General features: G+C 40.9%; 2 protein-coding genes and 1 long non-coding RNA gene across 5 annotated transcripts in view; 2 read left to right on the top strand and 1 right to left on the bottom strand.

Annotated features, from left to right (window-relative positions):
- The window catches only part of CMC1 (C-X9-C motif containing 1), a 74,386-nt gene extending 62,335 nt beyond the window's left edge, over positions 1–12,051 (top strand). For all 3 annotated transcript variants that reach the window (XM_057555500.1, XM_057555499.1, XM_057555498.1), the window contains 2 exons: positions 8,194–8,284; positions 11,788–12,051. In XM_057555500.1, the coding sequence (XP_057411483.1) occupies positions 8,194–8,284; positions 11,788–11,908 (212 nt within the window). In that variant the 3' untranslated portion in view covers positions 11,909–12,051. The remainder of the gene's footprint in view (positions 1–8,193; positions 8,285–11,787) is intronic.
- Positions 12,052–12,305: 254 nt separating this feature from the next.
- LOC130709093 (uncharacterized) lies at positions 12,306–14,379 on the top strand. Its single transcript, XR_009009569.1, has 2 exons — positions 12,306–12,456; positions 12,673–14,379. It is a non-coding gene; the product is annotated as an uncharacterized LOC130709093 (long non-coding RNA).
- Positions 14,380–21,678: 7,299 nt separating this feature from the next.
- Positions 21,679–24,931, bottom strand: part of AZI2 (5-azacytidine induced 2) — a 34,433-nt gene continuing 31,180 nt past the window's right edge. The window contains exon 8 of the mRNA XM_007191543.3: positions 21,679–23,802. Coding sequence (XP_007191605.1) covers positions 23,390–23,802 — 413 coding nt within the window. The 3' untranslated portion in view covers positions 21,679–23,389. The remainder of the gene's footprint in view (positions 23,803–24,931) is intronic.

Genomic DNA, 24,931 nt, shown 5'->3' with positions numbered 1-24,931 from the left:
AGGACCCTTGTGATTACTTGGGCCCCACCCGGATAATCCAGGATAATCTCCTTATTTGAAGGTCAGCTGCTTAGTAACCTTAATTCCCCTTTGCCATGTAACCTAACATATTCACAGGTTCCAGGGATTAGGATTTGGGCATTTTGGGGGGCTATTCTATCTAACATAATCAGAGAGTGAAAAAAAATCTCAAATCTCAACTGTGTTCAAGGAAAGCAAAAACCAAAAGACTACTTTTATGTATTCATGAATGATGATGTAATACATCAAGCAGTACAATAAGAAAACTGATAAAATAATGGTTTATTTCACTGTGGCATCATTTTTCTAGGTGATTCCATCATTTTGTTTTCATATTATTTTAGCCTTTTTTAGCATAGTTGGGAATAATTGCTGAGTCATGATGAAATAAGTTCTAGGATAATATAGTAAAATGTTTCATTAAGATTATTAAGAGTCTATATTGTGTCTTAGCCTTATACAAAGATGCAATGAACCTATATGATAATTGCAAGATAGAAATGAGTTTTATTGTATTGTAAAATATGTCTGTTTTCTGTGGTTTTTTGGAAGGCCTCTAAGAAAAAATGAAAATCATGAAATATCTTTAAAATATTGGTTAGAGCTACTCATGAAAGAAACTCAGAAATTAAAATTGGGTCCAGTGGACCCTGATCTCTCTACAGAGGGTCAGTGTCTTGGTTCCCTTGCCTTCTGTGATGCCCCAAGGTCCTTTTGTCTTCCAGTCTCCTCTCTTTCTCTGCTGGACCCTTAAATATTGGCAGCCCAGTGGTTACCCAGGGCCTCTTTACTTTTCATTATTTTTAATAAGTTACTACTGTCAAAACAGTGTCTTCCAACTTGCCTCAGCCCCGTAGAGCTGAGTGCTTTCTGGAGAGTCTACTTGGATATTTCAAAGGTCCCCCAGCTGGATGTGTCTGAAACTCGGCCTCATCTGTTCCCCGTCTCCCTCCACGGGCTGCAGCCAAAACAGAACAGTGTCATATGTGTTTCTTTTCTGGTGTTTTTGAGTCATCAGACTGCGCCGTCTGCTCCCAGTGAGAAGTGTAGGCCAGCGGTCCCCAGCCTTTTTGGCACCAGGGACCGGTTTCGTGGAAGACAATTTTTCCACGGGCTGGTGGGGATGTGATGGTTCAGGCGGTAATGCGAGCGATGGGGAGCAGCAGATGAAGCTTCGCTCGCCTGCCCACTGCTCGCCCGCTGCTCACCTCCTGCTGTGAGGCCCAGGCATGGCCCAGGGGTTGCGGACCCCTGGTGTAGGCATTATCCCTGACTCCTTGTCTGTTACCCCCTGAACTGATGCTTCTACTCCTCTGCCTTTTACCCCCTTGCCATCTCTTGCTCGGATTATTGTACTCACATCTTAACCAGTTTCCCTGTTATTCCCACTCCTGCCTCCCTGCCAGCTCTTCTAGTTCTCTGCAGAAGAAAATCTGATGGTGCCACTCCACTGTGTAAAACCCTTCTAAGGATTTCCATTCCCCTTAGGACAGAGCCTAAACACTGAGCACTGCCTGCTGGTCACAGTGGTACATGCCTGTCCTCCTCCACCTCCTGTCCACCAATTGGCTCAGTGTAGATCATAGCTTACAAGGATGGTAAGCCCCTCTTGGATGGGTTTGGAGTCCCAATTCTGTGCTTCCACAGCACCCTCCCTGCCTTCCCCTGTCTGAGTGGGTACCACACTCGTCCAATAGCACTTTTTAATTGTCTGTCCTCCTCAGGGACTGTTGGTTCCCTCTGTCTTGTTCAGCATGGAAAACACACAACCTAGCATAGTGCTGGGTGTGTAGTAAGTACTTGGAAAATGTTTGTTGAATGAATGAATGACTGATATTTTATGAGCCTATGGGATAAGTACTGAAAGAATATTTGAAAAAATTTAAAATTTTAATTTATTGAATCAGTTAATAACTGTGAAAGCCTGAATTAACTCATTGGATAGTGCCTGGGATGTAATAAGTACAATGTTAGCTATTATTGTTGTTGTTACTGTTATGAGGCCGGAATGTAAATGACTTTTTTCTTTTTCATTCTACTCTGATAATTTAAGAAAAAAATAAATGATTTGGGATTAACATATATACACTACTATATTTAGGTAACCGACAAGGACCTGTATAGCTACTGTGTAGCACAGGGAACTCTACTCAGTACTCTGTAATAACCTGTATGGGAAAAGAATCTGAAAAAGAATGAATACATGTATATGTATAACTGATTTACTTTGCTGTACACCTGAAACTAACACAACATTGTAAATCAACTATATTCCAATATAAAATAAAAAATAAAAAACGAAGAAAAAAATAAATGAAATATTTGCAGTTGGATCTCTTCTTAAACATTAAGGTGATGGCATGATTTGGTGATTTCCCATCTGCAGTATTTTTGATTTATCTTTGGAAACGGAAACATTTTGAAGGTGTGAGTGCAGTGAAGAAACCAGTGTTTAAGTGAATGTGTCTCATAAAAGATGAGGTGGCTTCTGCGTGTTATGTTTTCCATTTAAGGGTTAGTTTTATGGATCTCTTGAAAAATTGTCTGTGGAATTTTGTTGTTGTTACAATGTTTGCTGGCAGATACTCACTAATACACTTTTTGCAACTAAACTGAACTTGTCCTAAGTAGCTTCCCACCCAGTCTAGAATTATTTATAATATTTGGCTTTTTTGTAGATTGGATTGGATTGAATTCTTTCCAGAAGCCATACTACTGGTATCATGGACTCAAAGGTTATGAAGAGAATATATAGTTTCATTACTAAATTTTATAAACAAATGTATTCATAAAGTCAGAGCTGTTTACAAACTATTTCCCATGAACTTCATGAAATACTGTTGATTATATAGATAATGTGCTTTGTGGCCTGTGGCCATGGCTGCCCTCGCTGAGCAGCCATTAGGAGGGAGAGGACACATGCCTTGGTTCAGGTCTTCACCCCTGCACGAGACGCTGGTGAGCTCAGCACCCAGGGCCCTCTGCCCCCACAGCTTGAGGAGGCTCTGCACACAGGCCTTCACTTACAAGATAGCTTCTCCTGGGAAAATTAGCTTTAGATTTCAATTTCTATTATAAATCTAAAACTCACAGACACCTTTGTCTGAAGTGAAATCTTAAGAAAAGTTGACACCTACCTAGACTCTCCCCAAATTGTATCATTTAAAAACCTCTTCTGATTCAGTAACTGGTCAACAGATCATTTATACATTGTATTAAGTACATCTCTGTTTTTATTATCTAGCTCATTATAAGGAAGCCGTTTTATGCTTAAGATTTCCAGTTGTAGAGTTGATGATATGTTTTGAATTTAGGGTGATTTAAAAATCTGCCTACTACATTTCTTTAATAAGCAAGACCTCCTAAATGTCTTCCCTTTAGATTAAATTGATGTTCCAGATTTAAAAGTGAAACCATCAAGATGGTGGTGTAGTCATGGAAATATTACACAGAGCTTATATGTTAACATTCTAAATTACGTTGGTACCCAAATAGAGCTCTGCTTTTTGTAATGCTGGAAACAAAATAGGTACTCTATAAGTACTTTACTGATTGAGGAAATAAAAGTACTAGAAAGTTAGAAGTAAGTGCTATGTCTAAAGATGGTTGTGTAAAAATTCATAAGCTCGGGATTTTTTAGAAAATATGTTAGTGGAATCATAAAAGGAGTGGTTCTGGTCAGAGATATGAAACATTGGAATTACTTCTTTTAATCTTGTATGTTTTTAAATTGTCATTTCTCATTGAATGCTTTAGTTCTACCTGTATGACTGCATTTGCAAAATAATACGTTGCTTGAAACTGACTAAATGAAAAGTGTGGAAGGTAAGTGTTTCTGCTCCCACGCACAGCCTTGCCCTTCATCCTTGGCTTAATCAGGAAACCTTATTATTGGCGGTTATTTAAATATTAAAATACATTCAAAAGTTCCATAAATTAAATGTGTGAAAAGCAATGAATTCCAAACCATTTCTTTCTCTTACTGCTTTTATATGGAGGTTCCCAAGTTCTTTCTTATATAAACTGGAAATTATATAGACTTCTTATACTTAATTACAGTATGATTATTTTGCCCATTATCCTAGACTAATAGAAGACTTCATCTCTTTCCGTTTTCCCTAGCTTCACTTGATCCAAATTTTATCATGCCCACAGAATATTTTTACCCAATAGTTTATTTATTAAGTGGTTTCTTTCAGAGCAATGAGTGTTTACAGAAGAAGGATAGAATTTCATGTTCTTGATATTTTGAAGAAAGAAGTCTTGAATGCTATCTTTAAGCACATTTCTTTAAAGTTTGGAATAACTTGTAATCATCTCTGTCACTGTTTACTGATATTTATTTGTGTTACCTTAAGATATACGTAAGTGAATGAAAGTTCATTTTCATAGTCTTTAATGGTGAATAATTTATTTATATACAGGTATACAAGCTCTTTAACACTTAGTATTGAGAGACAGAAGCGATTTAAATTGGGCTTGTTTTAGAATACCATCCTAGGAATCTGGCAACATCACTGTTATATGAATGTTTGCTAATGTGGTTTGAAAGAAGGATCCTCATTAAAATCTTGTTGCTAAACAAGTGACAGAAACCTTACAAACAGCTTGAGGCTTCAGGCCAGTCACAGTTACTCCTGAAGAGATCTGGACAAGTGTGAAAATACAGAGACTGTGCCTTTATTGTAATCAGAACACATAAATGCTATCTGGAGTCAATTCCCTACTTGAGGACATTTTTAGTCATATTAGGGAAAACAAATCTTAACATAATTCAATGCCTAAGCCTTCTGTTGTGAATTTGTCAAGTGTAAAAGTATTGGGTGTGTTAAATTCAGAAAGTGTACTTTTGGTAATAGCCCTTGTATTCATGCTTTCCTGCAAGGGACTGGGGTTTGGTCAACTAGCATATGGTCATGAGGTAAAGTTCTTGATGCTCATGACCTTTCTGTAGATGATATTTGAGTGCGCTGGTTGATCCAGGTCTCTGAGTGATGGTGAGGCTGTGAAGAGTTAGCCCACGGTTTGTCACCGCCATCTAACATTTAGTCACTTCTGGATTAACTATGTTCACATTCCTTTTGAGGGTTGCTTCTGTCTTAATTCTTATTTAGGATCATAACCCTTGCCTCTAGAAAGGCAGGTCTTAACATCAGGCTGTGTGAAGAGCAGTTAACATGTAGGGATGCTAATGGCTTTCCAGAGTGGAAGTTAGTGGACTTTTCAGTAACCTTGTGGCCCCCCATCAGGACCTCTGATGAGAACGAGCTGATTGTAAGTCTGCTCTGCCTTTTTGAGTCATAGGGGATCCTCATCAAAGGACACAGGAAGTCCCCTTGCTCTGATTTGGCCCACGTGCCCAGCTCATCAGTGAAGAGACAACAAGAACATTTGTAGTTGAGTGAAAAAGATGCCTGATTCGGTTTAGGACTCAGTGAACAGTGGCAGTTCTGAGACTGGTCAACAGCAAGCTGAAGGAGCCCATGCTCTGAGCTGGAGCATCCCTGCCCCGCTGTGTGTGACCAGACACGCACACCGTTTGAAGTGAGGTCCTCTCCCACATCAGCTGTCCTCGCTCCCATCGCCCCTCATCCTGCAGACTGTGCAGTGGACTTGGACGTCTGTGCCATAGGCCTCTTGGTCTGGCACAGCCCCTCGAAGGAGTTTCTTGTGCATTTACAAATCTCAATCATTTTCAGTTTGCTTGTGGTTTAAAACCACTTTTGTTACACATTTTGTGTCTTCATGGAGGCTCCTGAAATTACCTGCCTGCTTTAAGATGATTATAAATTTTATTTCTTAGTAGCTGAAAGGGTAATACCGAGCTCAAGAAAACAGGAGAATCCTGATAATTTTGTACTAAAAGAGTTATAAAAGCTATTCTCCAGCTTCTCTGTGAGGATGATGTCATATTTTAAGGTCTGACATGGACATGGTTGGTTACAGACTGGAGGCGGCCGGGGCTGGGACTAGAGCCCCCAGTGGGTAGGAGAAGGACCAGAAGAGTTCAGGAGAGTCGCTGCCAAAGCAGGGGAACCCCGCGCACTGTCCTGAGGAAGGGCTGAGGAGGGACCTGGTCTGACCCAAAGCAGACCCAGTAGAGAAGCAGGGGGCCCCGCTGCGGCTGGCCTCTGGCACCTGGGTTTTCTGGGTTGGTAGTCCTGAGAAGGCAGGATGCCAAGGGGCCAGTACAGTTTAAAAGGGAAACTACCAGAATGGAAATGTGATAGAAAGCCGTTTGGATTTTCTGGAGCATTTCAGAGTTGACTCAGGAATGGGATGGGAGCCCTATTAGAAGTGAAGGACCATGGCAGGTTGTCTGAAAGAAAGAGGGTAACTTGATGCCATCAGAAGACACACAGAAACTGGCCCCCAGAGGCCTGTGTCTGGACACAACTCCCCTTTTACTCTTCCTATTCATTTCTTCTAGAATATACTCTTTTTTTTTTTAATTGAAGTATAGTTGATTTACAATGTGTTAATTTCTGTTGTACAGCAAAGTGATTCAGTTATACATATATATACATTCTTTTTTTAATATTCTTTTCCATTATGGTTTATCACAGGATTTTGAATATAGTTCTCTGTGTTATACAGTAGAACCTTGTTGTTCATCCATAGAATATACTCTTTTTCTCTATAGGGAGACCTTGGAGATGCTGCAGGTTTGGTTCCAGACCACTACAATACAGTAAATAGCACAATAGAGCGAATCACACAAATTCTTTGGTCTCCTGGTGCATTTAAAAGTTATGCTCGGGGCTTCCCTGGTAGTGCAGTGGTTGAGAATCTGCCTGCTAATGCAGGAGACACGGGTTCGAGCCCTGGTCTGGGAAGATCCCACATGCCACGGAGCAGCTGGGCCCGTGAGCCACAGCTGCTGAGCCTGCGCGTCTGGAGCCTGTGCCCCGCAACGGGAGGGGCCGCGATAGTGAAAGGCCCGCGCACCGCGATGAAGAGTGGCCCCCACTTGCCGCAACTAGAGAAAGCCCTCGCACGAACCGAAGACCCAGCACAGCCAAAAGTAAATAAATAAATAAATAAATAAAATAAAAATTAAAAAAAAAAAAGTTATGCTCACACTATATTAAAGTGTGCAATAGCCTTATGTCCAAAAAAAGAATGTACATGCCTTAACTAAACAATACTTTATTGCTAAAAAATGATAACCATCATTTGAGCCTTCAGCGAGTCGTAATCTTTTTGCTGATGGAGGATCTGGCTTTGATGTTGGTGGCTGCTGACTGATCAGGGTGGGGTTGCTGAAGGTTGGGGTGAATTTCTTAAAATAAGACAACAATGAAGTTTGTCGCATGGAAGGACTCTTCCTTTCATGAATGGTTTCTCTGTAGCCTGCAGTGCTGTGTGATAGCATGTTGCCCACAGTAGAACTGCTTTCAAAACTGGAGTTAGTCCACTCAAACCCTGCCGCTGCCTTATCAACTAAGTTTATATTAATATTCTAAGTCCTGTGTTGTCATTTCAACAAGTTTTGAGATTCCAGGAGTAGATTCCAGCTCAAGACCACTGTCTTTGCTCATCCATAAGAAGCGACTTCCCCTCTGTTCAAGTTTTATCAGGAGATGCAGCAATTCAGTCCCATCTTCAGGCTCCACTTCCAATTCCAGTTCTCTCGCTATCTTCTCTGTGTTGGTAGTTACAATAGTAACATCAAAGATCACTGATCACAGGTCACCATAACAATTATATTAATACTGAAAAAGTTTGAAATATTTCAAGAATTATCAAAATATGACACAGAGACGTGAAGTGAGCAAATGCTGTTGGAAAAATGGTGCCAATAGACTTGCTCAAAGGAGTGTTGCCACAAACCTTCAATTTGTAAAAAAACGCAGTGTCTGCACAGTAGTAAAATGCAGTACAGTGAAGTATGTCTGAATTAGAAATCCTACTTAATCTCTACATTCTGCGTGCCTCTGTGAAGCCACCTCACTCTTCACCTCATAGGTCTCCTCACCCCCCTTTCAAATCTACAGAGTAAAGGACTTCTATTCTGCCTTTTATTCATGTACACGTCTTTTGTGGAGCATGTCCTGTGTGCCAAGCACAGTCTAGGTAATAGATGTTAAATGAGTGAATATTTTAGAGCTGTTAACAGTTATAGTGATGTAATTACAAGTCATTTTTTTTCTTCCAAATTTTTAATTTCAGATTTCACTAAATGTTGCAAGGACTCTGGAATCCTTATGGTAGTAAAATGCCGCAAAGAAAATTCTGCATTGAAAGAATGTCTAACTGCTTAGTAAGTAGTTACCTCAGCATTTGTGCTCCTGTGTATATGTGTGTGTGTAGTATGTGTAGTAGATAAGAGTATGTTATTTAACTCATTACATGTAATATATTCTTTACTTCTCCCCAACAAATTTGTCATATAGTTGGCTGAGTCTAAAATTTTAATTTGTTAAAGATTCTTCTAAGAAAAACGATACAACATATTTATGAAGGGTCTTTTCAAGTTTTGTGTGTTTGTCAGCATTTTATCTGATTAAAATACATGATTTTTCATATGATTTAATAAATTCCTTTTTATGAACAGAAAATAGAATATATTATAGATGGGTTTGTGTTTATCTCTTCTAATGAAAAGGTACTTTTGCCAGCCTTGGGATCTTTTGGACTAATGTAATTTAACTTCTAGGAGAGTTGCAATAAATCAAATGAAGGCTACAAAGGTAAATTTAGATTTTTTTTTTAATTAATTAATTAATTAATTAATTTATTTATTTATTTATCTTCGTTTCTGTGCGAGGGCTTTCTCTAGTTGCGGCGAGCGGGGGCCACTCTTTATCGCGGTGCCCGTGCCTCTCACTATCGCGGCCTCTCTTGTTGCGGAGCACAAGCTCCAGACGTGCAGGCTCAGTAGTTGTGGCTCACGGGCCCAGTTGCTCCGCGGCATGTGGGATCCTCCCAGACCAGGGCTCGAACCCGTGTCCCCTGCATTGGCAGGCGGACTCTCAACCACTGCACCACCAGGGAAGCCCTAAATTTAGATTTTTGAAGTTAAATTACTTTGAAAAATAATTCTTAAATATCATGTTCACTGATATTCTCTTGTAGTTCCTTGAATCTTAAAGTAAAAATATGCAGAGGTCTTTGAATGCAGCTGCTTTCTGCTCATCTCCCCACATGTTTTATCACCCACATTATTGACAGGCAGTGTTGTGGATACAGTGCTTTAGTGAGTAGGGAGTTGGTAAGTTGTCCGTGAGATCTTAGTTTTGGTGAACGCTTACTTCCTTCTGTACTCTGCTCCCCTAGCCTGTGAAGCATCTATGTCAGGATGGTTTGATACTTCTTAGGCAGTTACATAAAAAGTGGTGATTATCCGAATCTTAAATTGTTTTCTTTTTTGATAACAAATAATGTACACGTGAATTTATAGACTCTTTTAGAATACTGAATCTCCACATTTATAGATGAGGAAACATACTCCAAGTCTGCATGTCTTTTCTCAAGTCAATAAACAATTCTAATAGCTGCTCTTTTTTATGAGCCCAGACCTGCACTAAGTGTTTAACTGTGGAGAAGTAAGAGTTCTGGTCCCTAGAGCTCCCAAGAGATGTTGAATGAATAGATGAACCTCTTTCACATTTGTGTGACTGAATTTGTTAAATTCCCTTTTGTACATTAATTAAAGGATTTTGACACCTGGGTTTCAGTCATCATATCGTAAGGACTCATTATTCTTAGTTGGGACAGGACAGCACTGGAGCCAGGAGCAGGGACCGTGGGGAAGGCAGCGGGCTGGTGTCTCCTGGGTCCCCTGGGGCGTAGCTCCCCCTGCAACCCATGCAGGGTCCTCACTGTCAGGTGGGGTGATTATTCCTCACGTGGAAACACGTCACCCCAGCGCTGGCACATAGGAGATACTATGCACTCAGTAATTGTTAGCTCTTTTTAAAAGTTTGTGTTATTTGTTAGCTTTTGTTATCTGGATATTAATCATTGGCATATCCTGCCATCTCTCGCCCCCTAGAGATGGAGGAGAAGATAACAGGTCCCAGTCCATCCTGGGGGGCAGGGGGAGGCTGTGCCTGCTTAGAAGAGAGGGGAGCGAACCAAGAGGAGTGACTGACATTTGTGGGAAAGAAATGAGAGCTATTAGGAAGAATTCTACTTGACCTCAAGTCTTCAACATACTCTAAGAAATACTGCTGTTTTTGTCTTTGCTTAAGTGGGGGCTCTGCTTTACTTACTGTCGACATTCCATGGGTGGAACCACTACCCTTTCTCATCTCCGCCTGGTGACACCCTGAAACAGTTTTGTGTTCTATTATTTCTCCCTGTCTCTTCTCACTCATCCCTCAATAAACTGCAGTCTGGCTTCTGCCCTCACTCCCCTGGAACTGCTTTTCCCGGAGGTTCCAGTGAGTGTCTTTTCCATCTTTTCTCTGATACTTGACCCCTCTCTGGAAACCTCTGGAAGTCCCTTCCATCTGGCTTCCCTCTTTACGCTCTTTCCTGTCTCCTCAGCATCTCTACCTGTTTCTTCTCCACCTTTTCTTCCTTAACGTCTTCCTTAAAGCTGGTTCCCCAGGTTCTCTTCTCCGTTTTAAATCTGAGAAAGCTCAGTTTGCACCCGTGGAATTCAGCTGCTTCCTATGGGTCATGGCATTTCTCCACTTCCCTCTGCCGGTCCAAAACTGAACTGAGCTCCTTTGACTCCTGCCTCGTGTCTTTGTGAATTCTAGTTGTCTCGGATCTAGAATCTTCCTGGTCTCCTAACTGTTGATTTCATCTCAATCTCCCCCAGATCCACTTCATCCTTTTCATCAGAACTGTGCTTCCTTTGGCTTAGGTCCTCCTCATTTCTTGTCTGGATTATTGTAATAGCTTATTTATTGGACCCTCTTGCTGTCCACCTTTAGCCTATCTGCCACATGCTGTCAGATTCATCTAAGGCAGTGGTCCCCAACCTTTTTGGCACGAGGAACCAGTTTCGTGGAAGACAGTTTTTCCACGGTGGGGGCGGGGAGGGGATGGTTCAGGCGGTAATGCGAGCAGTGGGGAGCAGCAGATGAAGCTTTGCTCCTTGCCCGTCGCTCACCTCCTGCTGTGCAGCCCAGTTCCTAACAAGCCACGGACCGGTACCGGTCCGTGGCCCAGGGGTTCGGGGCCCCCGATCTAAGGCACAGAACTGATCTTACAGTTGCTTTGTGAATAGTGCCCGTTCAGGGTAGATTTGACTTCCCAGTGGGGCATGAATGGATCACCATGATTTGGCCCTCCCCATTCCAGCATCTCAGGCCCTTTCTCCTGCACATGATCTGCTATGGTGGTACTAATCTACTTGTACTTCTTCATGCATCACAGTTTTTCCTCATCTATGGGATTTTCCACATGTGCCTTCTATGTGGGTTTCTGTTGGTCCTTCAAAATGCAACTCAAACGTCTCCCCCCGACAGCTGCCCTTTCTCCACTCTGCCCCATGTTTCAGGCCACAACTGCCATAGTACTTTGTGTACATAATTGTGATGCAGTCTTGTCTGCTCTCATGGGTCCCTGAGGATGGGTGCTGTGACTTCCCATTGTCCTATCCTGGGACATTGCTATTCAAAAAAGAACCATTAGGTCTTTTTTTTTCTTTAATTTGGTAGCCTAATGTTTACAATGAATTTATGACCATTACTAAAAACCTGCTTCTAAAGATTGTGCCTGATGAACCGGATGTCTGAATTTATTGTTAAAGTAAGCTTATGTGCTTGCAAAGTGATTCACTTTAAAAGATTTTCATTTTCTTTCTAGCTATAATGATCCAACCTTTTATGAAGAATGCAAAATAGAATACCTGAAGGAAAGGGAAGAATTCAGAAAAACTGGAATTCCTACCAAGAAAAGGCTGCAGAAGCTTCCCACAAGCATGTAGGCAAATATTCAAATGATACTCAGTAATGCCAATGTTCATGGAAATCACAGTCACCTGAAATGATGGACTCAAAGAAGTGTTTGCTTTATCCTTAATTATGGAAATAATTTTATCTGAAATAAAGATTTTTTTTAAACTTCAAAGTTGAGTTTATTGAATGGGATAGGAGTAAGTGGGGAATTGGAACATGGTTTACCTGGGCATAATGGGTTTATCCTTAATTATGGAAATAATTTTATCTGAAATAAATTTTTTTTTTAAACTTCAAAGTTGAGTTTATTGAATGGCATAGGAATAAGTAGGGAAATGGGACATGGTTTGCCTGGGTCGTAATGGGGTTTTTCATATAGAGAACAGCTATAGTTCTCTAACAGTGATCCGATTTTTAGGTTTCCACATGAATCTTACTCATCAATCTATAGACTAATCATGGGGCCAGAAGTAACTAAAGGAAAGCAGGAATGGACAGCCTTCAAAGGAGTTAATAACTTGGCAGTATAGCAGGATGGTCATGAGCCTGGCTCCACCACTGAGGATTAACTGAGTAGGTAAGTAGAGTATGTAGGACAGAGTCTTGGACGTGGTAAGTGCGCTTTAATGGTTATTAGTAGAAGTAAAGGCTTATTTGGAAACATAGATGAGGAGATAAGTGCTTATACATGAATTAGTTTTACTTGCATCTTTAATAGAAAATTTCCTAAAATGTAGTGGCATTCCTTGACCTGTTAATTCTGCTACTGAAAATATTTTAATCTTTTTAAAAGTCTTCTTTAGGGGGGAGGGAGAAGATGGCGGAAGAGTAAGACGCGGAGATCACCTTCCTTCCCACAGATACAGTAGAAATACATCTACACGTGGAACTGCTCCTACAGAACACCCACTGAACGCTGGCAGAAAACGTCCGACCTCCAAAAAGGCAAGAAACTCCCCCCGTACTTGGGTAGGGCAAAAGAAAAAAGAAATAACAGAGACAAAAGAATAGGGACGGCACCTGCACCAGTGGGAGGGAGCTGTGAAGGAGGAAAGGTTTCCACGCACTAGGAAGCCCCTTCGCGGGCGGAGACTGCGGGTGGCAGGGGGGGAAGCTTTGGAGCCACGGAGGAGAGCGCAGCCACAGGGGTGCGGAGGGCAAAGCGGAGAGGTCCCCGCACAGAGGCTCGGCGCCGAGCAGCACTCACCAGCCCGAGAGGCTTGTCTGCTCCCCCGCTGGGGCGGGCAGGGCTGGGAGCTGAGGCTTGGGCTTCGGTTGGATCGCAGGGAGAGGACTGGGGCTGGCGGCGTGAACACAGCCTGAAGGGGTTAGCGCACCACAGCTAGCCGGGAGGGAGTCCGGGGAAAAAGTCTGCAGCTGCCGAAGAGGCAAGAGACTTTTTCTTCCCTCTGTGTTTCCTGGTGCGCAAGGAGAGGGGATTCAGAGCGCCGCCTAAACGAACTCCAGAGACTGGCGCGAGCCGCAGCTATCAGCGCGGACCCCACAGCAACAGGGGCGCAGAGGAAAAACGGAGAGATTCCCGCACGGAGGCTCGGCGCCGAGCAGCACTCAGCAGCCCGAGAGGCTTGTCTGCTCCCCCGCCGGGGCGGGCGGGGCTGGGAGCTGAGGCTCGGCTTCGGTCGGATCGCAGGGAGAGGACAGAGGCTGGCAGCGTGAACACAGCCTGAAGGGGTTGGCGCACCACAGCTAGCCGGGAGGGAGACCGGGAAAAGGTCTGCAGCCGTCGAAGAGGCAAGAGACTTTTTCTTGCCTCTTAGTTTCGCTGCGCGCAAGGAGAGGGGATTCAGAGCGCCGCCTAAACGAACTCCAGAGAAGGGCGCAAGCCGCGGCGATCAGCGCGGACCCCAGAGACGGGCGTGAGACGCTGGGGCTGCTGCTGCCGCCTCCAAAAAGCCTGTGTGTGAGCACAGGTCACTCTCCACACCGCCCCTCCCGGTAGCCTGTGCAGCCCGCCACTGCCAGGGTCCCGGGATCCGGGGACAACATTCCCGGGAGAACGCACTGCGCGCCTCAGGCTGGTGCAACGTCACGCCGGCCTCTGACGCTGCAGGCTCGCCCTGCCTCCTCTGTACCCCTCCCTCCCCGCGGCCTGGGTGAGCCAGAGCCCCCGAAGCAGCTGCTCCTTTAACCCCGTCCTGTCTGGGCGGGGAACAGACGCCCTCAGGCGACCTACACGCAGAGGAGGGTCCAAATCCAAAGCTGAACCCCAGGAGCTGTGTGAACAGGGAAGAGAAGGGGAAATCTCTCCCAGCAGCCTCAGAAGCAGCGGATTAAAACTCCACAAACAACGTGATGTACCTGCATCTGTTGAATACCTGAATAGACAACGAATCATCCCAAATTCAGGAGGTGGACTCTGGGAGCAGGAGATATTAATTTTTGCCCTTTTCCTTTTTTTTGTGAGTGTATATGTATATGCTTCTGGGTGAGATTTTGTCTGTATAGCTTTGCTTTACAATAGCTTTATTTTACTTCACTATATCATAGCCTCTTTCTTTCTTTCTATTTTTTCTCCCTTTTACTCTGAGCTGTGTGGACGAAAGGCTCTTGGTGCTCCAGCCAGGCATCAGGGCCGTGCCTCTGAGGTGGGAGAGCCAACTTCAGAACACTGGTCCACAAGAGACCTCCCAGCTCCACGTAATACCAAACGGCAAAAATCTCCCAGAGAGCTCCTCTCAACATCAAGACCCAGCTTCACTCAATGACCAGCAAGCTACACTGCTGGACACCCTATGCCAAACAACTAGCTAGACAGGAACACAACCCCATCCATTAGCAGAGAGGCTGCCTAAAATCATAATAAGGCCACAGATACCCCAAAATACACCACCAGACGTGGACGTGCCCACCAGAAAGACAAGATCTAGCCTCATCCACCAGAAGTAAGGCACTAGTTCCCTCCACCAGGAAGCCTACACAACCCACTGAACCAACCTTAGCCACTGGGGACAGATACCAAAAACAACGGGAACTACGAACCTGCAGCCTGTGAAAAGGAGACCCCAAACACAGTAAGATAGGCAAAATGAGACGACAGAAAAACACACAGCAGATGAAGGAGAAGGCTCAAAACACACTGGACTTAACAAATGAAGAGGAAATAGGTAGTCTACCTGAAAAAGAATTCAGAATAATGATAGTAAGGATGATCCAAAATCTTGGAAATAGAATAGACAAAATGCAAGAAACATTTAACAAGGATGTAGAAGAACTAAAGAGGAACCAAGCAATGATGAAGAACACAATAAATGAAATTAAAAATACTCTAGATGGGATCAATAGTAGAATAACTGAGGCAGAAGAAAGGATAAGTGACCTGGAAGATAAAATGGTGGAAATAACAACTACAGAGCAGGATAAAGAAAAAAGAATGAAAAGAACTGAGGACAGTCTCAGGGACCTCTGGGACAACATTAAACGCTCCAACATTCGAATTATAGGGGTACCAGAAGAAGAAGAGAAAAAGAAAGGGACTGAGAAAATTTTTGAAGAGATTATAGTTGAAAACTTCCCTAATATGGGAAAGGAAATAGTTAATCAAGTCCTGGAAGCACAGAGAGTCCCATACAGGATAAACCCAAGGAGGAACACGCCAAGACACATATTAATCAAACTGTCAAAAATTAAATATAAGGAAAACATATTAAAGGCAGCAAGGGAAAAAAAACAAATAACACACAAGGGAATCCCCATAAGGTTAACATCTGATCTATCAGCAGAAACTCTGCAAGCCAGAAGGGAGTGGCAGGATATACTTAAAGTGATGAAGCAGAAAAACCTACAACCAAGATTACTCTACCCAGCAAGGATTTCATTCAGATTCGATGGAGAAATTAAAACCTTTACAGACAAGCAAAAGCTGAGAGAGTTCAGCACCACCAAACCAGCTTTACAACAAATGCTAAAGGAACTTCTCTAGGCAAGAAACACAAGAGAAGGAAAAGACCTACAATAACAAACCCAATACATTTAAGAAAATGGGAATAGGAACATACATATCGATAATTACCTTGAATGTAAATGGATTAAATGCTCCCACCAAAAGACACAGGCTGGCTGAATGGATACAAAAACAAGACCCATATATATGCTGTCTACAAGAGACCCACTTCAGACCTAGAGACACATACAGATTGAAAGTGAGGGGATGGAAAAAGATATTCCATGCAAACGGAAATCAAAAGAAAGCTGGAGTAGCAATTCTCATATCAGACAAAATAGACTTTAAAATAAAGACTATTACAAGAGACAAAGAAGGACACTATATAATGATCAAGGGATCGATCCAAGAGGAAGGTATAACAATTGTAAATATTTATGCACCCAACATAGGAGCACCTCAATACATAAGGCAAATACTAACAGCCATAAAAGGGGAAATTGACAGCAACACAATCATAGTAGGGGACTTTAACACCCCACTTTCACCAATGGACAGATCATCCAAAATGAAAATAAATAAGGAAACACAAGCTTTAAATGATACATTAAACAAGATGGACTTAATTGATATTTATAGGACATTCCACCCAAAAACAACAGAATACACATTTTTCTCAAGTGCTCATGGAACATTCTCCAGGATAGATCATATCTTGGGTCACAAATCAAGCCTTGGTAAATTTAAGAAAATTGAAATTGTATCAAGTATCTTTTCCGACCACAACGCTATGAGACTAGATATCAATTGCAGGAAAAGATCTGTAAAAAATACAAACACATGGAGGCTACACAATACATTACTTAATAACGAAGTGATTACTGAAGAAATCAAAGGGGAAATTAAAAAATACCTAGAAACAAATGACAATGGAGACACGACGACCCAAAACCTATGGGACACAGCAAAAGCAGTGCTAAGAGGGAAGTTTATAGCAATACAAGCCTACCTCAAGAAACAGGAAACATCTCGAATAAACAACCTAACCTTGCACCTAAAGCAATTAGAGAAAGAAGAACAAAAAAACCCCAAAGCCAGCAGAAGGAAAGAAATTATAAAGATCAGGTCAGAAATAAATGAAAAAGAAATGAAGGAAACAATAGCAAAAATTAATGAAACTAAAAGCTGGTTCTTTGAGAAGATAAACAAAATTGATAAACCATTAGCCAGACTCATCAAGAAAAAAAGGGAGAAGACCCAGATCAATAGAATTAGAAATGAAAAAGGAGAAGTAACCACTGACACTGCAGAAATACAAAAGATCATGAGAGATTACTACAAGCAACTCTATGCCAATAAAATGGACAACCTGGAAGAAATGGACAGATTCTTAGAAATGCACAAACTGCCGAGACTGAACCAGGAAGAAATAGAAAATATGAACAGACCAATCACAAGCACTGAAATGGAAACTGTGATTAAAAACCTTCCAACAAACAAAAGCCCAGGACCAGATGGCTTCACAGGTGAATTCTATCAAACATTTAGAGAAGAGCTAACACCTATCCTTCTCAAACTCTTCCAAAATATTGCAGAGGGAGGAACACTCCCAAACTCATTCTACGAGGCCACCATCACCCTGATACCAAAACCAGACAAAGATGTCACAAAGAAAGAAAACTACAGGCCAATATCACTGATGAACATAGATGCAAAAATCCTCAACAAAATACTAGCAAACAGAATCCAACAGCACATTAAAAGGATCATACACCATGATCAAGTGGGGTTTATCCCAGGAATGCAAGGATTCTTCAATATACGCAAATCAATCAATGTGATACACCATATTAACAAATTGAAGGAGAAAAACCATATGATCATCTCAATAGATGCAGAGAAAGCTTTCGACAAAATTCAACACCCATTTATGATAAAAGCCCTGCAGAAAGTAGGCATAGAGGGAACTTTCCTCAACATAATAAAGGCCATATATGACAAACCCACAGCCAACATTGTCCTCAATGGTGAAAAACTGAAACCATTTCCACTAAGATCAGGAACAAGACAAGGTTGCCCACTCTCACCACTATTATTCAACATAGTTCTGGAAGTCCTAGCCACAGCAATCAGAGAAGACAAAGAAATAAAAGGAATCCAAATCGGAAAAGAAGAAGTAAAGCTGTCACTATTTGCAGATGACATGATACTATACATAGAGAATCCTAAAGATGCTACCAGAAAACTCCTAGAGCTAATCAATGAATTTGGTAAAGTAGCAGGATACAAAATTAATGCACAGAAATCTCTTGCATTTCTATACACTAATGATGAAAAATCTGAAAGTGAAATTAAGAAAACACTCCCATTTACCATTGCAACAAAAAGAATAAAATATCTAGGAATAAACCTACCTAAGGAGACAAAAGACCTGTATGCAGAAAATTATAAGACACTGATGAAAGAAATTAAAGATGATACAAATAGATGGAGAGATATACCATGTTCCTGGATTGGAAGAATCAACATTGTGAAAATGACTCTACTTCCCAAAGCAATCTACAGATTCAATGCAATCCCTATCAAACTACCACTGGCATTTTTCACAGAACTAGAACAAAAAATTTCACAATTTGTATGGAAACACAAAAGACCCCGAATAGCCAAAGCAATCTTGAGAACGAAAAATGGAGCTGGGGGAATCAGGCTCCCTGACTTCAGACTATATTACAAAGCTTCAGTAATCAAGACAGTTTGGTACTGGCACAAAAACAGAAATATAGATCAATGGAACAGGATAGCAAGCCCAGAGATAAACCCACACACATATGGTCAACTTATCTTTGATAAAGGAGGCAAGCATATACAGTGGAGAAAAGACAGCCTCTTCAATAAGTGGTGCTGGGAAAATTGGACAGGAACATGTAAAAGTATGAAATTAGAACACTCCCTGACACCATGCTCAAAAATAAACTCAAAATGGATTAAAGACCTAAGTGTAAGGGCAGACACTATCAAACTCTTAGAGGAAAACATAGGCAGAACACTCTATGACATACATCACAGCAAGATTCTTTTTGACCCAGCTCCCAGAGAAATGGAAATAAGAACACAAATAAACAAATGGGACCTAATGAAACTTAAAAGCTTTTGCACAGCAAAGGAAACCATAAACAAGACCAAAAGACAACCCTCAGAATGGGAGAAAATATTTGCAAATGAAGCAACTGACAAAGGATTAATCTCCAAGATTTACAAGCAGCTCATGCAGCTCAATAAAAAAACGAACAACCCAATCCAAAAATGGGCAGAAGATCTAAATAGACATTTCTCCAAAGAAGATATACAGATGGCCTACAGACACATGAAAGAATGCTCAACATCATTAATCATTAGAGAAATGTAAATCAAAACTACAATGAGATATCATCTCACACCGATCAGAATGGCCATCATCAAAAAATCTAGAAACAATAAATGCTGGAGAGGGTGTGGAGGAAAGGGAACACTCTTGCACTGTTGGTGGGAATGTAAATTGATACAGCCACTATGGAGAACAGTATGGAGGTTCCTTAAAAAACTACAAATAGAACTACCATACGACCCAGCAATCCCACTACTGGGCATATACCCTGAGAAAACCATAGGTCAAAAAGAGTCATGTACCAAAATGTTCATTGCAGCTCTATTTACAATAGCCAGGACATGGAAGCAACCTAAATGTCCATCGACAGATGAATGGATGAAGAAGATGTGGCACATATATACAATGGAATATTACTCAGCAATAAAAAGAAATGAAATGGAGGTATTTGTAATGAGGTGGATGGAGTTAGAGTCTGTCATACAGAGTGAAGTAAGTCAGAAAGAGAAAAACAAATACAGTATGCTAACACATATATACGGAATCTAAGGGAAAAAAAAAAAAAGGCCATGAAGAACCTAGTGGCAAGACGGGAATAAAGACACAGACCTACTAGAGAATGGACTTGAGGATATGGGGAGGGGGTGGGGTGAGATGTGACAGGGTAAGAGACTGTAATGGACATATATACACTACCAAATGTAAAATAGATAACTAGTGGGAAGCAGCCGCACAGCACACAGAGATCAGCTCGGTGCTTTGTGACCACCTAGAGGGGTGGGATGGGGAGGGTGGGAGGGAGGGAGATGCAAGAGGGAAGAGAAATGGGAACATATTGTATATGTATAACTGATTCACTTTGTTATAAAGCAGAAGCTAACACACTATTGTAAGGCAATTATACTTCAATAAAGATGTTTAAAAAAAAAAAAGTCTTCTTTATAAGGATGAATGACCATTTTGTAACATAGTAGTGGTTTCAGGAACTAGTGTAAAAAATTTCTGTCCCGACGTAATAATTTGATCCCAGGTTGAGCTTTTATATTAAAAGTTGCTCTTTTTTTCCTATGAGCTGTTAACTCTTCACCATAGCCATTGCAACTAGTTTCCAGGTAAGTAAAATTTACATAGTTTTTATTAAAATCACAAATAGAAATTCCTGCCTACTAGGACAAGATTTAACTTAGGCCCCAATCCCATGAAACAGATCTGAGATCGAGTTAAAAGTAAATAGGACCCTAAAGAACCATGCGATGTTCAGGTTCCACACTTTGCTCTTGAGTAGACCACTCAAAGGAACTACTTGACTCTTGAAACCCAGAGAGACCACATTTTCCAGGCATACAGATCAAAAGGAGGGAGACAACAGGAGCAGACAAGCAAAGCAGATACAGCCACAGAGACCACAGGGCATGGGGGTAAACAAGCCCACGCTCCTCTGGGGGCCTTTCGATATTGGTGCATTTCCTAGAGCACAGGAATTAGTTTGTTTTTAATGACTTAAGTGAAGAAAGAGCAAAATGGTTACTTTAAAAAGCTACTAAAAATATACAACTTGTGGTTATTTTATAATTTTAATTAGAATTAGAGGGGCCAGCTTCATTTTTATGTGGAAAATTCATCTATGTAGATGTCGCTTCCCCACAGGTGCTAGACAGACTAGGTTATAGAGTATAAAAATGTCCACTGCATGCATGGTACTCTGGGGAATCCGTCCCCGTCCACTCGGCTCTTCCTCTGGCTGGCACCCCTGCACCTCTGCTGACACTCTCCTGTCCAGTGACAGGCCACAGATCTTCTACCCGTACGATCTGCCTTCTCCAGACAGCACTTCTGCATGAGACGGTGACTGTTTTCACAGGATTCAGTCCTTTAGTGCTTGAAGCCTGAACTCTCCCCTCTACTTTGGTTCTTGTGTTCCACAGAGGTACATCCCTGCTCTACTTATGAATTAGGTTCCATTTTAGCAGAACCTCAGTTTCCTTTTAGAGAAGATGTAACTTCTATTTTAGCTAATGGGGAGGATTGAGAGGATTTTGTTGTTATCTGTGTTCTTTTCACTCTGTTGAGTTATGGATGTGCTGAATTGGGTTATCCATATAAAAATCTGGAGGTTAAAGAAATTTTCAAGGGAAGTCCTTTGGAGCAAGCTTCAGCTAGTATGAAACAAGTCAACAAAATTTTCCATTTTAAATAAGCTACAGATGGGCCATTCTCTCACTTCTCTTTGAATCTTACCAATAACAGAAATGATCATAAAATGCATTTAAAAATTTATGACTGGGAAAATTTCTTTTGGTTATTCTTTCCTAAATAGTTTTACATCATTTGTTTCAGCACTTTAAACTGTCAAGAACATCAACCACTGATTTTCTAGCGTATCTGTTTGATAGCTACCCTATTGTTTAGATGCAAAAGCACTGTCTCTATTCAGAAGTTGGTTTAACAAGACAAATGTCTGTTACATGAATCAGATTAACAACCTATAATTGGTACATGACCCTGGAATATTTAGGCAAGGACAATATTTCCACTTCAATTTCAAACAAAAATAATTTATTTTAAGTAATGTCTTGGCATTGTTCAAAACATTAAGCCATTATGTCATACGACTTATTTTCTTTACAAAGAAAAATGCTCAATCTTGGTTTTAAAAAAGGCAAACCAGTAAGCTAGATTAGATTAGATATAATGTACAGCCTATGCAGCCACATGACAAATAGTTTCTGCTGCTTTGTTATTACACAAGTAGTTGCTTCCTTCAGCTAAAGCCTGGAGTCTTGTATTTGTTTTATGCATATTGGGTTTTGTTCTATTACTTGGCAGGAGATCGTACTCCCTCGAGTCAGCTGTGTTCATTGGTCAGAATAAATTCCAGCATCTGACACCAACTCCATTAATCACAGACAAGCTTGAATAAGTGAGTAAGATAATAGACAAATATCTGGTGAATGGTGAACACTGTTTATATATGTATGCTATTCAGTTAATGTAGAAGAGATTTGAAATATTCTTTTGAGTCCAAGGGGTTTGGAACTGTCCATCAAAAAGGATAAAGGCCTTCTACATGAAACGCTTTATCTCAGGCAAAAGATGTAGGAACGGAGACATATATTACTAATATTCTTAATACCACCACCCTGAAAGAATACAGAGAAATTTCCGTATGAAGCCATCCTTGTTACTTGTTTATAAATGATTGATAGGCTCTTAGAATCAAAGCGTTGGGGGACATTTTATGATTATACTATATCATATATCAATACAGCACAGAATTTGGTTTCTAGGATTATAATTTCTAATTAATTAAAAACCACTTTCTCAATAAGTAAAATTACATTTCAAAACAAAGTTTAACCAGTTAATAAGCTGCTCTACGTAACAAGCAGGTGTAGACCCTTTGAAGAAAACGGCTTTATATAGTTACACACCCATTGGGATTTTCACTATAGCACTGAAGGACAGATTAGACTGAAGCCTTTGTGATACTATTCCTACTTCTAACTGGATAACGTATATGACTGTAATAGTTTATTCACACACCACATGGTTTTTCAACTATTTCATCACTTGTTTTCAATTAAGACTTGAGGGATGTACCAGGACAGAGTTGGCTTCAACGAGCAGATCATTTCAAGTCTTAAAATCCAAATTGTACTTTAATCAACATCGTGATTAAAAAATGACTTTAAATCTTATACTTTGAGACACAATAGCACACATATAGATGCAATAACCCAGATAATATTGTTCCACTGTAATTTCCTTATCCTTACGCATTATAAGGTCAGCAGAAATATAACCTAAGTCACATTGCCATTTTACTCCTTTATGCAACTTAAGGCAACTTAACATGCTTTTTCTCTGATACAATGGTCTCCTTTATTTTTATGAGTTAGGCATTTCACATGCTTTGTAAAACCATGTCTGAAAACTTTAAATTCCATTCTTCATGTGAGGGGCAGAAATGTACAATTATCATCAAAGGTAGAGTTGTCATTGTGAAACACCTTAGGTTTATTAATTAGTAACACATATCTGATTCTTAGCCAGAATATGGAGCTGGAGGGTGTTCTTTCATACTGAAAAATCAACTACATAATACGGTACATTATGTGCAAATGTAAATACTGAAGAACTCTGCAAAAGTTTAATCAAAATCTGCTTTCAGTTTGTTAATGATTTCCCAAGAAAACCACTGAGGGAGATAGCAACCTCGTGAGAACATCATAAATCTCTTCATAATTAATTTTTATAATGGCAGTTTTGATTATGTTGATCCAAGTAATGCAGTGGTGGCAGGTTGGGTAAAGGCAAAGGTTTATTTTTAGTTTCCCCAAATGTTGTCTCACTTGATTTAGGAGGGCTTGGGAATACCCAAGAATTATCTTCTAGAGAACTTCTGCCATAAGAATTGTGTTCCTGAAAGTTTGTGCCATCGTGAGGAATGGATCGCTCATGATCTGTCCATGACTGGAGAGCTGCTTTCTCTGATAAAACCTTTGCATCTCCTGGTAAAGGGGAAGACGTGGCATGACAAAGAGTTTTGCCGTTTGGTGAGAGAGGGGCCTGTCTTTTGTACGTTGCGGTAAAATTCGTCAAGTGCAGTTTTGTGCTGTCTTTCCCAAGGTCTTCCATGCATCCTGCTGGGGCGCAAGCTGAAAAGAAAGCACAGGCTAAGCATCAGCTGTCCTGGTATTTATGATCAGAAAACAGTAAACAAACAAACACTTTGTTAATTTGGTTGATTCTAGAACTGGAAATGGACATTTCCAAGTTAGTACGATCACTGCGGCAGTGTGACTTGAAGTTGACAGATGATCTCAGTTCTAATCCTGGATCCGCTATTTACTGACAGGGTGACACTTGACTGCTCCAGGTGTCACTTCTCTCGTCTGCAAAATGGACACAGGAATCTTGTCCCGCCCATATCACAGTGAACATGAAGAAATTCCTATTTTAAAAAGCTGGAAACCAATTCAGTTAAAATACAAGTAAAGACCCTGTTCCTGGCTCTTAATATGGCTGGAGAAGGCTTGCAGAATGTTTGTGTGTCAGTGGAGACTAAGAAAGCTGTTCTTAAGTTTTAATAATTTTGTTAGATATAATATTCCTTAGCTTAGTCAAATCTGTTTTCCATAGGTGGTCCAAAAGTAAATTTTTCCAGAAATAACTACATTGTGAATTGGTGAGACCCAACTGAAATTTTATATATATTAAAAGGCTTTTATGGATAAAACAATTTAAATTAAAAGCTATAAAATCATCTCATTTCTTGTCAAATATATATAATGGTAAATGTAAATTCTGCTATGGTCACAATATAGGTCAAAAAAAAAACAAAACAAAAAAAATGAGTTTAGTAACCTGTAATGGCTTAGAAAACAGACCGCTGTTCAGCCACAGATGACACAAAGCAAGGGTGTGCTTCCCTCCCTCTGCATTGCCTTTCCCCAGGCAGCAAAGACAAATTCACCCTCAGCCCAAGACGGATACCAAGTGCAACCAAGGCCTGACTCTAGTTTTAAAGGAGAAAGAAACTGAACCACATTAAAAAATAAGCTCATTGCCCCTTTTCTTGGGAGGAGGTGACAGTGCTCAGCTTCTGGACAGGGTGACATGTGGGTCTACAGAAAAGGTGACCTGGGCTTATCTCTGTCCACTCCCCAAAGCACTCAGTTCTTTGTGGAGAGTGGTGGCCCCGGGCCTGGCACTGTCGTAGGAAACGTGCTAGAAACTTACTTACGGTTCAAAGCAGGATAAGACTGATCATTCACCAGCTCAGAA

Source organism: Balaenoptera acutorostrata, chromosome 10, assembly GCF_949987535.1.
Source record: "Balaenoptera acutorostrata chromosome 10, mBalAcu1.1, whole genome shotgun sequence".
Taxonomy (NCBI): domain Eukaryota; kingdom Metazoa; phylum Chordata; class Mammalia; order Artiodactyla; family Balaenopteridae; genus Balaenoptera; species Balaenoptera acutorostrata.
The sequence above is the reverse complement of the archived record's forward strand: the minus strand, read 5'-3'. Positions and strand labels throughout refer to the sequence as shown.